The sequence below is a fragment of the Equus asinus genome, chromosome 4 (genome assembly GCF_041296235.1).
Source record: "Equus asinus isolate D_3611 breed Donkey chromosome 4, EquAss-T2T_v2, whole genome shotgun sequence".
NCBI classification, from domain to species: domain Eukaryota; kingdom Metazoa; phylum Chordata; class Mammalia; order Perissodactyla; family Equidae; genus Equus; species Equus asinus.
Genome location: NC_091793.1, coordinates 93,543,340 through 93,563,225, shown reverse-complemented (window position 1 = coordinate 93,563,225; position 19,886 = coordinate 93,543,340). Strand labels below are relative to the sequence as shown.

The 19,886-nt window shown below is 37.4% G+C and overlaps 1 protein-coding gene and 1 pseudogene across 7 annotated transcripts in view; one reads left to right on the top strand and one right to left on the bottom strand.

The window, feature by feature from the left end:
* Positions 1-19,886, bottom strand: part of RIF1 (replication timing regulatory factor 1) — a 62,147-nt gene that overhangs the window by 41,861 nt on the left and 400 nt on the right. For all 7 annotated transcript variants that reach the window (XM_070507755.1, XM_070507752.1, XM_044768933.2 and 4 more), the window contains exons 2-10: positions 19,631-19,744; positions 18,803-18,881; positions 12,004-12,100; positions 10,679-10,806; positions 10,495-10,589; positions 9,427-9,616; positions 7,107-7,199; positions 2,551-2,689; positions 177-328 (exon numbers count right to left, since the gene is read on the bottom strand). In XM_070507755.1, coding sequence (XP_070363856.1) covers positions 177-328; positions 2,551-2,689; positions 7,107-7,199; positions 9,427-9,616; positions 10,495-10,589; positions 10,679-10,806; positions 12,004-12,100; positions 18,803-18,881; positions 19,631-19,734 — 1,077 coding nt within the window. In that variant the 5' untranslated portion in view covers positions 19,735-19,744. The remainder of the gene's footprint in view (positions 1-176; positions 329-2,550; positions 2,690-7,106; positions 7,200-9,426; positions 9,617-10,494; positions 10,590-10,678; positions 10,807-12,003; positions 12,101-18,802; positions 18,882-19,630; positions 19,745-19,886) is intronic.
* LOC106824677 (ribosome biogenesis protein NSA2 homolog) lies at positions 4,406-5,605 on the top strand (annotated as a pseudogene).

The following is a 19,886-nucleotide window of genomic DNA, read 5'->3' as shown; positions in this document are numbered from 1 at the left end:
CCCTTGAGGGAAATGAACTCAAGTTCTCTGTCAGGGAAAACAAAAAGATCTTTTATACACTGTGGTCTGCTAAGACATAGTAAAAAAACAACACCAAAAGCTTAGATTGGTAAGAATTTAAGACTACACTAATAAAAAGACACATACAGTATTAGAGTCAACGCTTTTAATGTTACCTGTTCAAAATTAGCAGGAAGATGAGGTCCAAGTCTCATCAATAAATACCACCAGACTTCTAGTTTTGTTAGCGCTAGACTTTCTGTTCTCACATGGATGGAACTCAAAGGCTGCATTAGCAACTTCAGTCTTTTTGCACTACATAGTATTTCTTAAAAGAAAATAAAATAAGCACCCAGGTAAAATCATTTAAGAGCTAAAGATTAATTTTAAAAATGAGTATGCAATAGTCTCCTTTTACAATAGCAAGAAAACAGATTTTAAAAAATTGTTTTCAATCACCAGCTGTTCCTGTTCCAGCCAAAATTTTCACTTTGATCAACTCCAGGGACATTTGGCAATGTCTACAATATTTTTGGTTGTCACAACTGAAAGGCAAGGGTATGAGAGAATGCTATTGGAATCTAGTGGGTTGCATTCAGGGACGCTGTTGAACTTCCTACAGTACACAGGCAGTCCTCCACAACCAACTGTCCAGCCTCAGATGCCAACAAAACATTAAGAAACTCTGTCCAAGCTGACAGTAGTTGCATTATCCTCATTATAGATAAAAAATAGAGGCAGATTTTTACATTGTCAAAAAAGTTGTCACTTTAAAAATTTACTAGTAATTTATTTTATCAAACATTATAAGTACTGGTGCTACTAATTAAATTTTGGAAATCTAAACAGATTCTTTTAGATTCAAGTCTACAGGTCTTACTCTACATCAATAACCAGAATGTCACAATTCAGCATAAAAATTAAATCCAATTCTTTAAACAAAATATTAATACCAGAAGTGTGTACTATGTGAGTGTGACTGAAGATACATAAAATAAGACAGTCTGTGCTCAAGTAACTTATTAAAAAGACTTAAAAAGGATTCTGAAACATCTGTCAAGCCATGCATTTGGCAGGACGGCATTCATCAATGTTCCTTACAACTATTCTGCCGTTAGGCGTTCAATTAACATTTCCATAAGAAGAAAATAAAGTCAGACTACCACTGTGGGAACAAACCTTCTAATCCTTTTTGAACTCCACTCTACTTGTGAGAGGAGCTTCACAATAATATCCCTATAGCAGAGATTGCCAATTGCCATGCAATAATCCTCCTCTTTTGGTTACAAGAACTGCTTTCACTCAGTACAGCGATGGATGCCCAATTTTTGACTTATCTATTCTCCCATTTAGCCACTGTACCCAAGGAGATTTAAGGGGAAGTGTACATGGAATTTCTGAAATGCACTTTATAGATAGCTGGCTCAGCTGGGAAGAAGTTCATTTCTGCTCTCTGCCTTCCCTCCTTTCTGTAGTCTACAGGTAAGGCATACTGAAGATGAGAGAACAAAGACCGGCTGTCTGATTCCTTAATGACTTCCTGGATCCATAATACCAGTCATACCAGACTCTCTAGCTCTGGACTTATTTCAAATGAGATAGCATTTTATTTATTTTCTTTAAGCCACTCCTACTTTATGCCTTAACATTCAACCATACATAATTCCAACATATCTAGTCCTGAACATTACCTCACTTTGCCATTTCATAAACAACAAAAAAAGGTGATGTTTCCAATTAAAATCTGTGCCTGGCAATGCACTTCTACCAATATTTTCAATAAAAGTAATTATACTTAATGCAAATAATCACTTTACAAAACACACTAAAAGGGGGAAGAAAAGAGATTATTAATGGTATTTGGCAACAGAAAATATAAGATGCAATCAGCATTATTTACCAGATCTTGCAAATATACAGTATTCATTACACCTAAGATTAACTACCCAGTTTAGTAGGTATACTGACTCACTTTGGGGCAGTGTACTCTTTCTTATATATATCTCAAACACCTCCATTGGACAAGAAGATGATAAGATTAAAGTAAATCAAAAGGTATCAGTTCTATCTATTAACGTTAAACCCACTATTAGATACTGTTTTAAAGGTCCTGAAAGGAAAAAGTTCATCTCTCAATGATGCTTTTATTCCACAGCAATCACAATTGTTTCCTATCATCTACTGGCTATGTGACTGCTAAATTATTTGATCTCTCTAAACCAATAATACTTAGCATCTTAGGTTCACTGTGATGATTAAATGAGAGGTACATAAAGTGCTCAACTAAGCGCTGGAACATACTAAGAAAGCCACAAATAGTAGTTGTCACTTTGTTCAGTTTTTCAAATAGCTTAAAATAAATTTTATATCTGTGATTTTCAATAACGTTCAGCCTGTGAATTCTATTTTTAGCTACAAATTTATTCTCTTAAAATAAGAAAATAAAAGGTTAAGTTTCAATATAAAGTCAAAAAATCAGATAAGCTTTGGGTTTTTTCATCTTGCCTAAGTAAAAGTCATAGAAAATTGAAATTTTAAAATATTACTTACCTGGGTTTAAAGCAAAATTATCTATTAAACTCTTCCAGGCAATAAAAGCTATTTTTTTAATCATGGGTGCTCCACTACGAAATCCTAGTTCTTCCAGCTGTAATAGAGAATTAATGAAACTCCCACTTCGATGCAAGGTCTAAAAAGGAAAAATCATTAACAAGTTATTTACCTGCCTGAAACAATATATAGGTATCATTATCATTCATTTACCTAATTCACTCAGTGTTAGCTATGTAAAGTCTTAGGAATTTAAATTTTAAAAAGTACTGAATTCTGTATGCACGTTCAAAATTCAAGATCAAAAAATATAAAGCTCTATGAAGCAGGTAATGCATAACACATTAGAGAAACATCAAAACATTGGAGAAAATGAGGAAAGTAAGATAAATCCCAAATTTTACCAATACCAAAAAACAAAGAACAGATATCCCTATGGAAACAGAGAATCAATATTAAAGAAAAAAATGAGAAATGTTGAACCCTGAAACTAACAAAAAACAGTCTTTTCAAATACACTGACATAAGCAGGAAAAATAAGGGAAAAATGAATAAATGACAAGTACACAATGTATCTCAAGAAAAAAATCTATAAAAAGATAAAACATTAACCAGTCCTAAGTGGCTATAAACCACATATAATCAGAACAGAATGTAAACAATAACCAAAAACACCCAGCTTAGAAAATCACAAAGAATCTGCCAGAAAGCTAATAGAGCCAATGAAATAAATTCAGCAGGTGCAGAGTACAAGATCAATGCATGAAAATCAGGTGTGTTTCTACATAACAGCAAGGAATAATCTGAAAAGTAAATTAGAAAAGCAATTCCATTTACAATAGCACCTAAAATTAAATACTTAGGAATAAATCTAATCAAGGTGGTAAAAGACTTGTACACTAAAACCTATATAAAGTATTGCTAAAAGAAATTTTAAAAGACTTAAATGGAAAGCCATCCTTCATGGATAGGAAGATTTAATAGTATTAAAATGTCAATACTACCCAAAGGAATCTACAGATTCAACACAATCTCTCTCAAATTCCAACGACCTTTTCACAGAAAAAGAAAAGCTGATCCTCAAATTCATTATGGAATTGCAATGAGCCCCAAACAGCCAAAACAATTTTGAAAAAGTATAAAGTTGGAAGACTCATACTTCCTTGACTTCCAAACTTACGACAAAACTTCAGCAATTAAAATATATGGTAATGGCATAAGGACAACCATACAGACCAACAGAGATCCCAAAAATAAACCCTCATATATACTGTCAATCGATTTTGGACAAGGGTACCAACACCATTCAATAAGCAAAGAACAGTATTCAACAAATAATGCTGGCAAAATTACATATCCACGTACAAAAAAATGAAGATGGATCCTTGCCTTATAGCATATACAAAAATAAACTCAAAATGGATCAAAGATCAAAACTTATGAACTAAAACTACAAAAAATCCTAGAAGAAAACACAGGGAAAAAAGATTCATGATATTGGATTTGGCAACAACTTAATGTATATGACACCAAAAGCACAGGCAATAAAAGAGAAAATAGTTATCTATTTACCTAATTTACACTGGACTTTGTCAAAATTAAAAAGTTTTGTGCATCAAAGGATACTATCAAGGAAGCAAAAAGACAACCTACAGAATGGGAAAAAAATTTGCAAATCATGTATCTGATAAGGAATTACATCCAGAACAGATAAAGAACTCCTACAACTCAACAACAACAAACAACCCAATTCAAAAATGGGCAAAGGCTTTCCTGTTGTTGGTTGCATGGAGTCTGCTCCTGGTCTCAGAGATCCAAAAATTTAGGGCTTCTTTGCAGCTGTGCAGCCATCGTCATGCCAGAAAATGAATATAATTTTACATCATATATGCTATGGATATTACTTGGATTATTATGAGAAAAAGAGAAAGAAGGAGCATCAAGAGGCTCATGAATGTTCAAAGACAGACAGACATGACTGGTCTGAAGGCTAAGCTCTATGATAAACAGAGCCATGCTGAGAAAACACAAATGAAAAATACTAAATGAGGGGCTGGCTCCGTGGCCAAGTGGTTAAGTTCGCGCGCTCTGCTGCGGCGCCCCAGGGTTCGCAACCTGGGTGCGGACATGGCACCGCTCATCAGGCCACGTTGAGGCGGCGTCCCACATCCCACAACTAGAAGGACCTGCAACTAAGATATACAACTATGTACGGGGGGGTTGGGAAGGTAAAGCAGAAAAAAAAAAGACTGGCAACAGTTGTTAGCTCAGGTGCTAATCTTAGGGGAAAAAAAAGAAAAGAAAAATACTAAATGAAAAATACTACCAAGATGCATGAAAAGAGAAATACCAAACAAAAGAATGATGAAAAGACTCCACAGGAACAGTACCTATCTATCTGCTGGACACAGAGGGATAGTCTGGAGCTAAAATACTTTCAAATATGGTTAAACAAAAACAAAAAGAAAATGCAAAAATACGGAAAGACCTTCTACCCAAGGTTCACGCTCAGGGAGCAACAAATCTTAAAAGTTATTTGAACAGGAAAAGAGAAAGAACAAAGCATCAAAGAGGTTGGTTACTAAAGCCTGCTCTGTTGGAAATGGCTTTGTGTGAAAACCACCTAAATATGAAAGATTCATTAGGCCAATGGGCTTATGTTTCAAGGCAGCCCATGTAATATATTCTGAAATCAAAGTCACCTTTTGCCTGTAAACACACGGTGTAAAGAAAAATCTTTTGTCTCCACTATATACAACTTTTGGGTATTACTACCAAAGATATGGTCATTGAGGTGAATGTGAGCAAGTGAGGCCTTGTGAAAGGAGACAAGGTTATTCGGGGGCAATATGCCTAGGTTACTAACAATCATGAAAATGATGGATGCATAAATGTAGTCTTATTGGCTTGACAACAGTCTCATACAAGTAACTCCTTATGATTATTGAAGACTACACACCAGTTACGAAAAACTACCATTATTGTGATGTTTCTGAATACTACCCAACAGTCTTACATGTCCACAATCATCAAGAGAACTATTTATTATATTGTACAAAACATTAAAATGGCCCAATTTTACAAAAAAAAAGAAAGAAAGAAAAAAACCCAACACATTTCCTGGAATGGCTATTATCAAATAAAGGGAAATATGTTTTGGTAGGGATGTGGACAAACTGGAACTCTAGTACATTACTAGCAGGAATGTAAAACGGTGCAGCCACTATGGAAAAGTTTGGAGGTTTCTCAAAAAGTTGAACATAGAACTACTACTGGATGACGCAGCAATTCCCCTCTTATGTGTATATCCAAAAGAACTAAAAGCAGAGAATCTAACAGAGTATTTGCACATCAATGTTTGTGGCAGCATTATTCACAACAGCCAGGAGGGGAGAATAGGCAAAATGTCCGTAAAAAAATGGATAAACAAAGTGAGGTATATACACACAATGAAATCTGAATACATGCTAAACATGGGTAGACCTTGAAAAAATTATGCTTAGTGACATAAACCATTCGCAGAAGGGAAACAGTGTATGATTCCACCTATATAGGGTACCTAGAATTAGCAAATTCATAGAGACAGAAAGTAAAACAGAGGTTACCAGCAGCTGGAGGTACACGGGTAGAGGGAGTCATTGTTTAGTATGTATAGAGTTCCTGCTGGGGAGGATGAAAAAGTTTTGGGTATAGACAGTGGTGTTGTTTACACAACTTGTGAATGTATTTAATATCACTGAACTGTACATTGGGATGCTTCTTTACATTTGTTTACCACAATAACAAAAAACACATTCCCTCCCCTCAAAAAAAAATCTGGCTTAAAGACAGAATATACAATCAATTCTCATTATTCACCATAGTTATATTCTAAAGAGTTGCCTTGAACATTGTCTTAGTGAATACTGAGCTATCACTCCTAGGGAAAAATGCAAGGTTAGGTTCCTCGGAGTCTCTGGTCACATTCTAGTCAACCAATCAATACATAACCTTCTTTTATGTTTATTTCTGTTTAATGACACCTGATTTAATTTCTATCATTGATTCACTAACATTGAACTCACAGGCAAGAGAAGTGTAGCTTACACCTGAACAAAGCTTTTCTAAAATACACATTTTTTCCCTAAGGCACGTCACAGCCTTTCAGTGCTTTGGAACCATAGATGGCACTTCAGCACTACAGCTGGGGGACATTTAAAAATGAAATCACCAAGTAAAAGCACAAAATGTAAAAAATGTGGCACTAAATGAATCATGAGAAGGACATTTGTTTAACAGACATTGAGAAGTGAAACAAAAAGGCAGAGCATAACTTTGCTCAACCTCAGCTGGGAACATGCACACACTGGGAAACTCAAATTTTTTGCCACTCTTCAAGTCTGCAATTGCAAAAGCAGCACAACTAACGATGTCGGGTTTACAAATACATTTTAGTGAGCAGGCAAATCTGCATATGTGGCACGTAAGACGAACGAGGATCGACTGTACTATGGAAAGTTAAAGAAATGAAAAGGCCTGGTAGGTAGAAACTAACTATTCATTAACTGTGGACTTACCTTCCCAAGAAGTTTGACAAACAAAGGCCATAATTTTAACACGTAAGTCTCATTTTTACTCATAAATAGCTTTTGGAGTTCTGAAAGTAATTTCTGCAAACAAAAGCAAAAATATTTACCACAAAGGCTCTTGGAAAGGGGAAAAAAAATGCGAGTTTGTCAGCCAAATAACTTTTCCCAATTTTTTTAGGAAGACTTTCATGCATATAGAAAGCTGAAGGAGTTTTACAGTAAATGTCCAATGTAAACACCATTAAAATTTCATTATGTTTGTCTTATCACATACCCGGCCATCCTTCCATCCAGCAATACAGCTTTTTGTTCCCTACCATATACACTTTCCCCTAAAAACTTCAGCATGTATATCATTAATGTGAGTTCAAATGATGATGTTTGAACTTCTTACTCTAAAAACTTTAAAAATATATCAAGAGCTTCAGGAATAATAGACATCTGAGAAAATTTTAGTTTAAACTGATAAAGAATTTTATAATATGCGCTTAAAAACTTAATAAACTGATGAGAATAAAAAAAACTCACAGACGTTGGAGTTACTTTTTTAGACCCCAACATTACCATGCAGCCTCTTGAATTTGAAAAAATAAACAAAACCCCAGGTTTTAGAATCTGGAAGACTCCTTCACTGCCTGGATTACTACAGTATGTCCTAACTGGTTTCCCTGCTTCTACTGAGCTCCCTTCTAGAGTCTATTCTCAACAAAGGCAAAGTGAGCCCTCTAAAACCCAAGCCAGTACATATCATCACTCCTACACTTGAAACCTTCAAACATGGCTTTCAGTATAACCCAGAGTGAAAACCAAATGCCTGACAACGGCCCCCAAGGTCCTACGTGATTTAGCTGTTTCCCTGCCATCATCTCCTACTCCTCTCACCCTCATTCACTCTGCTATCATACGGCCTCTGCCTAGTTGCTGAAAACCACCATCAAAGCATGGCCATTTGCTCTGTTGAACTGCTTACTCCACTTTATCAAAACAGTGAATACCTGTATCATCTTCAAATCACTGTTCAAATATCCTATTCTTTTTCCTTCCCTGACCACCTCAGCCTTCCTGTCCAATGGCACTCTCATTCAGTCCCTGCTGTTCATAATGCTGTTCTCCAAAATGCTCTTCTCTTACCATACTATATATTTTATCTCTCCCAATAGAAAAGAAGCTTCACAACAAGTTCCTTTTGTTCACAGCTATCTTCATAGTGCCTAAAACAATGCCCAGCATATAACAGGTGCTCAATAAATATTTGTCACAAGAACAAAGGTTGAAAAACCTAAAACCTGGGGCAAGTATAGTCCACCCTTACATGCAGACGCTAAATTCCAAGAACTCCAGTGGATGCCTGAAATGACACATAGTACCAAACTATATATATGCTGTTTTTTCCCTATACATGCATACCTATAATAAAGTTTAACTTATAAATTAGGCACAGTAAGAAATTAACAATAACTAATAATAAAATAGGACAATTATGACAACATACTGTAATAAAAGTTACCACAGATCTTAGCAACCTCAGCATGCAATTTTTTTCTTTCAATAATTAAGTCAAGAAGTTTCCCCTTTTCAAGTTAAAGGAAACATTTTCAGAGCTTCTCTGGCATATCCAAAATGCCAGCATCACTACTCTCGTGCTTTGGGACCATTAGTAAGTAACATAACGGTTACTTGAACACAAGCATCACAATACCACAACAGTTGATAAAACCAAAATGACTACTAAGTGACTAACATACAGGTAGCGTAAACAGTGTGGATCCCCTGGACAAAGGGATGATTTATGTCCCAGACGGGAGAGCATGAGATTTCATCACACTCTCAGAACAACATGCAATTTAAAACTTATGAACTGTTTATTTCCGAGATTTTCCATTTAATATTTTTGCACTGAAGTTCACCACAGATAACTGAAACTGCGGAAGGTGAAACCATGAATAAGAGGGGTCTACTGTAACAGATTTAGGAAATTGTACACACTAGATGGACTTACATGCATTAAATTAATATCTACTGGGATTACACTCTAACAACCCAAATAGCACTGAATCAGTTAATGGTCTCCATTTCCCAAAAATTCAATCCCTTTTCAATCACCATCCATTTATGGGGAATGGGGCAAAATGCTGGGATCATAGAAACACTGCAATCCAGACAGACAGCTCCCTTCCTTATGTAATGTAGGAGCAGTGTGTCTATACTAACTTAAGCAATTCTTTATGTTTTAATTCAAAGAGGAACTTCATATACCATAGTGCAACAAGGCAGCATCCAAAAAATCCTTACCTAAAGTAATACTTACGGTAGTCATAAGCTGCTCTGTGATAGATGCTATTTCTTGTTGTTTCTGAAGTAACAAAGGCATTCCCATCTCTAGAGCAGTTGCTCCCCGCAAATGTACCTTTTGGGCTGAATGAACCACTAAAGGTATAACCAGTTTTGCCCACCTAATTGACTCTTCTCCCATTTGAACTGGGGCTTGTTCAATTAGCCTATAACAGAGAAATCAATGAATAAATTAGCTTGACCTTACCTTTTAGGGTTAAACTAACAGGAAAATAAATAGAACACAGAAATATGCATACTATAGCCCATTTCTTTTAGAATACATACATGTATGTATATACAGACAAAAAAACCAGTCTAATTTTTACTTGCTAATTTGGAGTTTTCTGTATTATTTTTATAAATTTCTTAAATAAGGAGAACACACCATTTTGTCTTCAGGTTAAAAAAATTTTAGTACTAATTATTTTTATACAATTAAATTCAATGTTCTCACAGGAGAGGACAGCCAGAAAACTATGATATAATGTGAGCATCACAAGGGCATCAGAACACTAAGTAGTTAAACAAATAGCTCAACAACTAAAGAAAACTTTAAAAGAAAGAAAAACAAGGTAAGACAAAGCATATCAACAAAGAGTTTGTGCTGTTAGTACGTCTGTTATGAAGAGCAGGGATGGGTAGGAAAAACATGGGGATTTTCCTGTTCTCCTATCTGCTGCTAGACAATGTTAATGCCCTCACCCTATACATCTCCTACAGCCCACTTAGGAATCTATATTATTCCTTAAACTCTTGCAAAAGCTTTAACAGAAATAATTTTTAAAACCAGAACCATATTAGCAGCAGCAGCATAACTAAGACTTTATTTTTAAGACTGTCTCAGCAAAAATAAACAAAGAAATCTAGTAACTTATGCACAACTACTTCCTTCTTCCTGTTACTTTTTCTTGAGACTTTTAGTTTAAAAGACATTTCCTTCTTTCAACATCTAACTCAAATTCATGTCACAAAAGTCCACTCTCAGAAGTAAATTCTAACTTTACTGAAACTATTCTAATTTGCACAGCACCCAGACTCATACCTTATGATGACATTTAATGCTTCATAATCAACAACAGCAGAATGCACATCTCCTCTATTAAATACTATTTCTAACGAATCAATTATACTGGATACCTAAAAGATATAAGCAAATAAACACAAAATAAGCCTGAATTTTTTAACTGGCATAGAGTTAAGAAGACACATACAAAAATCATACTTACTACTTTGCCAACAACTTCAGTAGGAAACGTCTGCTTGGATATCACCCAAAGTGCCCTGGTACGTACATTTTTGTCTGAACTCTTAACAATATCATTCAATTTTGAAAGCAGTTCTTGAATATTTTTCTCTGAAAAATAAGCAGATTTAATTGTGTGGAAGTTTACATCCTTTAAAATCTCAGATTAAAAAAACAAAAATACCGTACTCTTCCCTGTCAACAAATTAAATTCACAACCAGAAAGGACAAGAGAACCAATGTTGACATGAAACTTCTCAAAATTCAAAATTCAGGTCAGATGGGAAGGTATATTCAGAGAAAACAGAGCAGACTCCAAATCAGACATTTTGTGCAACTGAAATATTCTATAGGTCTCATTAGTAGGTTTGAACACACACAAGACCATTTTTGGCATGATGTTATGAATCCTACATATCTGTTCCAGAATGAACAACTGCTACCTTTATTTAATTTTTCTTTTTTGAGGAAGATTAGCCCTGCGCTAACATCTGTTGCCAATCCTCCTCTTTTTTTCCTGAGGAAGACTGGCCCTGAGCTAACATCTGTGCCCATCTTCCTCTACTTTATATGTGGGACGCCTGCCAAAACATGGCTTGATAAGTGGTGCATAGGTCCACGTCCAGGATTGGAACCAGCAAACCCCGGGCCACCGAAGTGGAGCGTGTAAACTTAACCACTGCGCCATGGGCCAGCCCAACTCCTACTTTAGACTGCTAAAATTTTTAGACATAAAAAGAAAGAGAAGAAACTTTTTGCACAGAAAAAAAGATGGTAACAACTTTCTGACGTCGTTATTCCCTATTCCTGATTTCCCTTCTGTAAAGATTACCTCTTAGGCTTCCTTTACCATGGCAAACCACTAACTACAGAGCAACAACTAAGATCACTTGAAAACTTAGAATCAGGTCCTGTGCTTTCATCACCACTTTTAGTTCCAAATTATTCCATTTACCATTACATAAAAGAACTTTTCAATCTGTCATGTTCCTCAGTGTATACACTTGTATAAAATAAATGACCATCTAAATTGTTAACTTCCAAAGCAGCTGTGTATTATAAAGGAAAAGGTGGTTTTTATAGCAATTATTTTTAAATACGCTTATTTTCCGTGAAAGCAAATTTTATGTTATCAAAGTTAGAACTATGTCAAGAAAACCAAATCTTCCAATGATAATCTAAACAATTTCTCTTTCTCAAAAGCAAACCCTAAACTACAAGTTATGAAATGAATAAACAGTACTTTCAATATCAAATTATTTATACTTATAAACGGTAAAAACATTAAGTCATAATAAATTTACCTACCTGATAATCCTGAGGTAATTTTGGGATTATATAAGCAAAACCCCAAGGCCTGTAGAGCAGCACTACTGAGCTCTGAGTTTTGACTGGAAATGTGAGTCTACAAAAACAAAATCACATTTGTCACAAACAAGAACAACTGTAAAACTATTTTCAGAGAGCAAAAATTGTTTAAAATCAATTACAGACTGAAGTGATGTCAGCATCATGGTGGAGTGAGCTCTTCTCTTACACTCTCCCCACAAGATACAATGAAAAGGACATTCATATACCAACAGACAACATTCACACAACAGAAAAGACATCTGAGAGACCCAAGCAGCCATACGTCTGAAGGTGGAGGGGCTGAACCTCCAGAGAGGAAGTGGAAGGAGGTAAGGCAATCTCCTCTCGTACCCCAACAGCAGCAACCCAGGGCATGGGACCACGCAGCTCTGAGAAAAGAGGCAGGAGGGGCATCTCTCCGAGGGCACACCTTTGCTCTCCAAATTCCCTCACTGCCCAGAGGAATAAACTCCACAAAGGTGGCTAAGCTACTGCATGGATGTCTTTACCAAGCCAGCAGCCCAGAAGAGCAGATAGTGAGGGCAGAGTAAAAATGCCCCCTGGATCGCGCACACGAAACAAAGTGCCCCTCCTCCTGCCCAGCACTCCAGTTCAGGTGGTCAGCCAGAGCACCCAAGTATATGTTAGAAAAGCAACAGCTGTGAGCAAGCTAGCAAGCAATTGCAGACAGGTCCTGTCAGCACAGATTCTAAGAACAGGCACAGATGCCAGGGATCATGGCAGGCGCAGAATACACAGCTTCAGACATCCCTGAATGGTGGCAGGTGGAAACTGCAACCTGATATATCCCTATGCAAAGGCAAAAATCCACACCATCAAACAGTCTGAAGAAACATATTAATACTCCAGACCAGAAGGAAAATGACAAGCACCCAGAAATCAACCCTGAAGGCACAGAAATTTACAATCTAAATGACAGAGTATTCAAAAGTTATCATTAAAAAAAACCAATGAGTTACAAGAAAATAAAGATAGTTCAATGAAATGATGAACAAAATTAATGAACAGAGAGAATCCTTCACAAAAGCGATTGAAACTATAAAGGAAAACCAATCAGAAATGTTGGAGATGAAAATCAGGATGGTGGAGATAAAAATATGGAGTCCCTGAATAACAGAGCTGATATTACGGAAGAGAAAATTAGCAGTTTGCAGGACAGAAATATAGAAATGATTCATATGGAGAAGAGAGAAGCAAGACTAAAATAAAAAGAAATTCTCTGAGAAATATCAGACTCAATTAGGAAATGCAACATAAAGATTACAGGCATTCCAGAGGGAGAAGGGAGAAAGACTGGAGGAGAAACTTCTTGGAAGAAATAATAGCTGAGAACTTCCCAAACCTGGAGAAGGAGATGGAAATACAAGTAAAAAAAGCTAATATAACTCATAATTATATCAATGTAAAAAGACCTTCTTCAAGGTATATAATAGTAAAACTGGCAAAACTCAGCAAAAAAGAAAAAATATTAAAGGCAGCAAGGCAGAAGAAAATAACTTACAAAGGAACGAACCCCTATCAGGCTTTCAGTGGATTTCTCAGCAGAAATCTTACAGACTAGCAGAGAACGTAATAATATATTCAAAATTCTGAAAGACAAAAGATTTCAGCCAATATTCCTCTATCCAGCAAAAATATTCTTCAGATATGATGGAGAAATAAACTTTCCCAGATGAACAAAAGCTGAGGGAGTTCATAGTCACAAGACTCCCAAGACCCCCCTACAGGAAATGACCAAGAAAGCCATCATACCTGAAGAAAAAAAGAAAGGGGTTACGAAGCCTTGAGTAAGGAGATAAAGAGGCAGACAAAATCAGCAAATTGCAGCTCTCTATCATAACAGGTTAGCAAACACAAATTATAACATTAATGATAAAGGGAAGGAAAACATCAAAAACAAAATACAATCTCATCATTTTAACCACAAACTCACAACACAAGATGGAATAAGTTGTGAGAACAACTGAGAAGGGGAAGAACGGAACTGAATTGGCATAAGAGGCTATCAAAAATGGACTAGCTCACCTATGAGATCTTTTATACAAACCTCATGGTAACCACTAAACAAATAATCAAAACAAAGACACAAACGATAAATAAAGAGTAAAGTGAGAAAACCATCATGGAGAACTACCAAACTGAATTGGCAGCCTGAAATACACAGGACGAAAAACAATGGAAATACAGAAAAACCAGAAAACAACTGATAAAATGGCAGCATTAAGCCCTCATATATCAATAATCACTCTAAATGTAAATGGATTGAATTCTCCACTCAAAAGACACAGAGGAATAGGATGGATTAAAAAACAAGACCCAACACTATGCTGCCTCCAGGAAACACATCTCAGCTCTAAAGACAAACACAGGCTCAGAGTGAAGGCATGGAAGATGACAGTCCAAGCTAATGGCAAACAAAAGGAAGCACGTGTTGCCATACTTATATCAAAGCAGACTTCAAGATAAAATAGGCAATGAGAGACAAAGAGGAGCAGCATGTAATGATAAAAGAGACATTCCACCAAAAAGACATAACACATAAATATTTATGAACCCAACATAGGAGTACCAAAGTACATAAAGCAACTATTAACAAACTTAAAAGGAGATATTAACAACAACACAATAATAGTTGGGGACCTTAACACCAGATTTACATCAATGAATAGATCATCCAGACAGAAAGTCAATAGGAAATGGTGGATTTAAGAGAAAAACTAGACCAAATGGATTTAACATATACATACAGAGAATACTCCATCCAAAAACAGCAGAATACACATTCTTCTCAGTTGCACACACAGAACATTCTCAAAGATAGATCATATGGTGGGAAACAAGGCAAGCCTGAACAAATTTAAGACTGGACTCATATCAGGCATCTTTTCTGACCACAGTGCTCTGAAACTAGAAATCAACTATATGAAAAAAGCTGGGAAAGCGACAAATATGTGGAGACTAAACAACATGCTACTGAACAACCAATGGATCTTTGAAGAAATTAAAGGAGAAATCAAAAAATATCTGGAGACAAAAGAAAAGGAAAATACAACATACAGACTCAAAGGAGATGCAGCAAAAGCAGTCCTAATAGGGCAATCTAGAGATTTAACGAAGTGCCCATCAGAATCCCAATGACATTCTTCATGGAAAGAGAACAAAGATTCCTCAAATTCAAATGGGGCAATGAGAGACCACAAATAGCCAAAGCACTCCTGAGACAAAAGAACAAAGCTAGAGGCATCACAATCCCTGACTTCAAAATATTTTACAAAGCCACAGTAATCAAAACAGCACAGTACTGGTACAAAAACAGACACAGAGATCAATGTAACAAAACTGAAAGCCCACAAACAAAACCACACATCTAAGGACCGCTAATCTTTGACAAACGAGCCAAGAACATACAATGGAGAAAGGAAAGTCTCTTCAAAAAATAATCTTGGGAAAACTGGACAGCCACATGCCAAAGAATGAATGTAGACCATTATCTTTTGCCATACACAAAAATTAACTCAAAATGGAAAGACTTGAAGAAGACCTGAAACCATAAAACCCAGTTAAGAAAATATAGGCAGTACACTCTTTGACATCGGTCTTAGAAGGATCTTTTCAAACACCACATCTACATGAACAAGGGAAACAAAAGAAAAAATAAACAAGCGGGCCTTCATCAGACTAAAGAGCTTCTGCAAGGCAAAGGAAACCAGGAAGAAAATGAAAAGACAACCCACCAACTGGGAGAAAATATTTGCAAATCATATATCTGACGAAGGGTTAAGCTCCAAAATATATAAAGAACTCACGCAACTCAACAACCAAAAAACAACCAAACTGATCAAAAAAGGGGCAGAGGATATGAACACACATTTTTCCAAAGACATACAGATGGCCAACAGTAACATGAAAAGATGTTCAACATCAGGCAACTGCAAATCAAAACTGCAATGAGTTATCACCTTACACCAGTTAGAATCACCAAGACAAAATCACCAATAATCAACAAAACAAAAAACAGCAAATCTTGGAGAGGATGTGGAGAAAAGGGAACCCTCATACATTTGTAGTGGGAATACAAAGTGGTGCAGCCCCTTGGAAAAACAGCATGCAGAGTTCTCAAGAAATTAAAAATAGAGGGGTCGGGGCCAGCCCAGTGGGGCAGTGGTTAAGTGCGCATGTTCCACTTCAGCAGCCCGGGGTTCACCGGTTCAGATCCCAGGTGCAGACATGGCACTGTTTAGCAAGCCATGCCGTGGTAGGCGTCCCACATACAAAGTAGAGGAAGATGGGCACAGATGTTAGCTCAGGGCCAGTTTGCCTCAGCAAAAAGAGGAGGATTGGCAGAGTTAGCTCAGGGCTAATCTTCCTCAAAAAAAAAGAGGGGCCAGCCTGGTGGCACAGCAGTTAAGTGCACATGTTCCACTTCGGCAGCCCGGGGTTCACCGGTTCAGATCCCAGGTGCAGATATGGCACCGCTTGGCAAGTCATGCTGTGGTAGGCATCCCACATATAAACTAGAGGAAGATGGGCACGGATGTTAGCTCAGGGCCAGTCTTCCTCAGCAAAAAGAGGAGGATTGGCAGATGTTAGCTCAGGGCTAATTTTCCTCAAAAGAAAAAAAAAAGGAGCAAAGCTCTTCCACAGAGGGTGAGCAAGAGACTCAAAGGCAAAGCCAACATCCTAGCTGTAGAGTAGAGTGACACCTCTAAGACAAAGAGGGGAAGGGGTTGGAATGTAACATTTACTGAGGATCTAAATTGCCAGGAACTTTAAACATTATCTCAAACTTTTTTGCTTTTTGGTGAAGAAGATTGGCCCTGAGCTAACATCTGTTGCCAATCTTCCTCTATTTTGTATGCAGGATGTTCCCACAGCACCGCTTGATCAGCAGTGTGTAGGTCTGCACCTGGGATCTAAACCTGTGAACCCTCGGCTGTCAAAGCAGAGCATGCGAACTTAACCACTTGGCCACTGGGCTGGCTCCTCAAATTTTTTTTAAAAAAAACTCTACTTCACAGATAGGAGAATTTGAATCCATGCTCACCTGAAATTCAAAGCCCAACCCATATTATGTATGTAAAAGCTATAAAATCTCAAATACGTCAAAGGTAGTCTTGCTATATCCCCCACCCCTACATTTACTTGCAATCCTGTGTCTTTCTTGGTATCACTTCGTATTCCAAAGTGATATAACTTCAAATCCCCCCATTTTTCTGAATCAGATTCCAAGGAATCCTCGGCTATTTGTTACTTTTGAACACAAGACTAGTAAATAGCAGTCAAATATATAAATAGACACTTCCCTGGGACACTCCTTCTATAATTAATAAAACAAAACACAAAAACCCAAACCTTGGGGTATAAGCGATATTACAGCAATCAGTTCAGACAACCAAAAATAGACAAGTCAAACACTTAAGACTTTGAGAGCTACCATACCTCCTGCAATACAGCTAGCATGGGTCTGTGATCAACTTCTGTTAAATATAGCTATTACATGAAAGTGTTCCTTAACAGTGGTGTGTCTTATCTTCAAGAATGTTGTGGGTTCCTAGACACAATACCAGCAGAATTCTAAAGAATAACTTGAAATATTTCACCTAGTGTGGTTCCTGTTCTGAAGGAATTCCAGTGTCCTTTGAGTGCTTAATTATTCACACAGAAAGTTTCTGTTGATTGTCCAATCATTAACTTCCTATGTGCTTCTAATTACTCATCAGACATTTTAGTTACAATCCCTCCTTACAAACAGTGTGACTTGACTTAAAACGCATGCAGTTGAGTTCCTGATCCTATATGCTCTCAAATACAAATACATGAAGAGGTGTATCTTCATCACATCATATATACTGCTGGAATGTGGAACATGATCATAAAGAAAAATGGGACACAAAATATCATTAATATCGTTTAATATACTAAGTCTTAACTACTACACAATACAGTTCCTGCTTACATGAACAAACATTGATGACTCTAACAGGAACACCTAAGGGTACCTCGATGCCTCAATACTTAGCCATAAATCATACTAAAGTGTACAACAAACATCTTGACAGAATACTTTTGTTTAAAAGCACAAAATAGTCATAAAAATAAGAACTCCAAGGGACTGTGGAGATTTAGTTCAACCTCTTCATTCTAAAAACAAGGAAATTAAAAGGTGTTAAGGGAAGTCACAAAGCCAGTGTTCTCAAGTGATGACAAGAACATAGGTCTTCAGTTTGATGTTAAACTACACCACCTCCCTATAAACAAGCAAAAAAGGATAACCATAATAATGAGTTTTTTAACCAGGCAAGAGTGGCAAAAACTGAGGGTGAGTAAACACAAAAAAATGAGTATTACCCACAGAGTAGACCAAAGACAAGATTATAGAATCATTTACTTAGAAGTACATTACTACAAAAGGAGAGAGAACAGATTAAATAATCTCTAATTACTCCTTTTAAATTAAGAGCACAGGTTTTGGAGTCAAGTGGCCATAGGCAACTTTAGGTAAGTTAAACCAATTTCTTTTGCAAAGTGGAAGATTAAAGACTAACCTCACAGGGACACGCAGGATAAAGGGCGAGAACCGAGCAAGATAATTAAGAGAGTACTTGATATATTGTAAATCCTCAAGCAGTACTATAATAACCCTGCTGTTATTTTAGATTCCAAGCTTTTATGAGTTAGCTGGTAAAACTTTTTTCACAAAGTAAAAAACTATTTAATAAACAACAGAGATGCATACCTTTAAGACTTTGTATAGCTGAGGAAGTTTTTTCTCGATTTCTACAATGACTTCTTTTCCATCTTCTCCAGTCATGCGACTTAAAAGGAGAAACACCACAAGTTTATGCAAATAGAAGACACAAAAAAACTATAATCACTCCCTGAAATAATCTCTTTAAAGTTTGTTAGAACTCTGGCAAATTAAAATTGACCTAGAACTTACAATGCTTAAAAATATATAAAACATATAATGCAATATAGATCTGAAATAGATGCAAAAAGTAACTTTCGCATCCACGGTGTACACGTTTCGATAGTTTCACTATGTGACGAGGGAACAGGGAAACCTATTATTAGTTACACACTTACTAAATCTTTATCGTTTTGTATCAGTGGTTACCCTTTCCTAGCAATTTCCAAATAATTATAGATAACTCCGAAAAATACGGTTTGCAGAGGAAAAAACAGTGTGAAACAGGTGCAATTACAATACAACTCGCGTTACTGCTCTCTATTAAAAAACCAATTCTGAGCTGCCACTTATCGCAATACATAGGCGGCTTTCGTGAAAACCTCTCCTCCACTTGCAACCAAACTTTAAAAAATCCTTCCCTTGCAAGAAACACGTGCGGGCGTCGTCATTCCAAACACACACCCCAGGCGCTGCAGCAGCACCCGGGAACGTCACTTAGCACGCCACCCCCCCGCTCCCGGCCAGCGACCCCAACGCCCTCACAGCTGCCAGAATTGTGCAATACACAAGCCCGTCGTTCGGGCCCCACCCGGACTAGCTTCTCCACAAGGCCCAGCGGAGCGCCGCGCCCCCCGCCACCCCCGCGGGCCTCACCTGGTCAGAGTCAGGTACGCGTCGGTCTGCTCTCCATGAGAGGCAGAAGGGTCTTCCAAAGTCTCCAACAGCGGCGCGAGGGGGCTCGGACCCGGGGCCGTCATGTCGGCCACCCTGCGGCACGCACCGGAAGAGGAGAAAATCCAGTGACCGCTGCAAACAGCCCCGCGGGGGCCCAGGGGAGTCCGGGCCCCGGGCCCGCGCGCCCGCCCCAGCCTCGCCGCCGCGCCGCGTCCGCACCCCAGGCCCCCTGCGC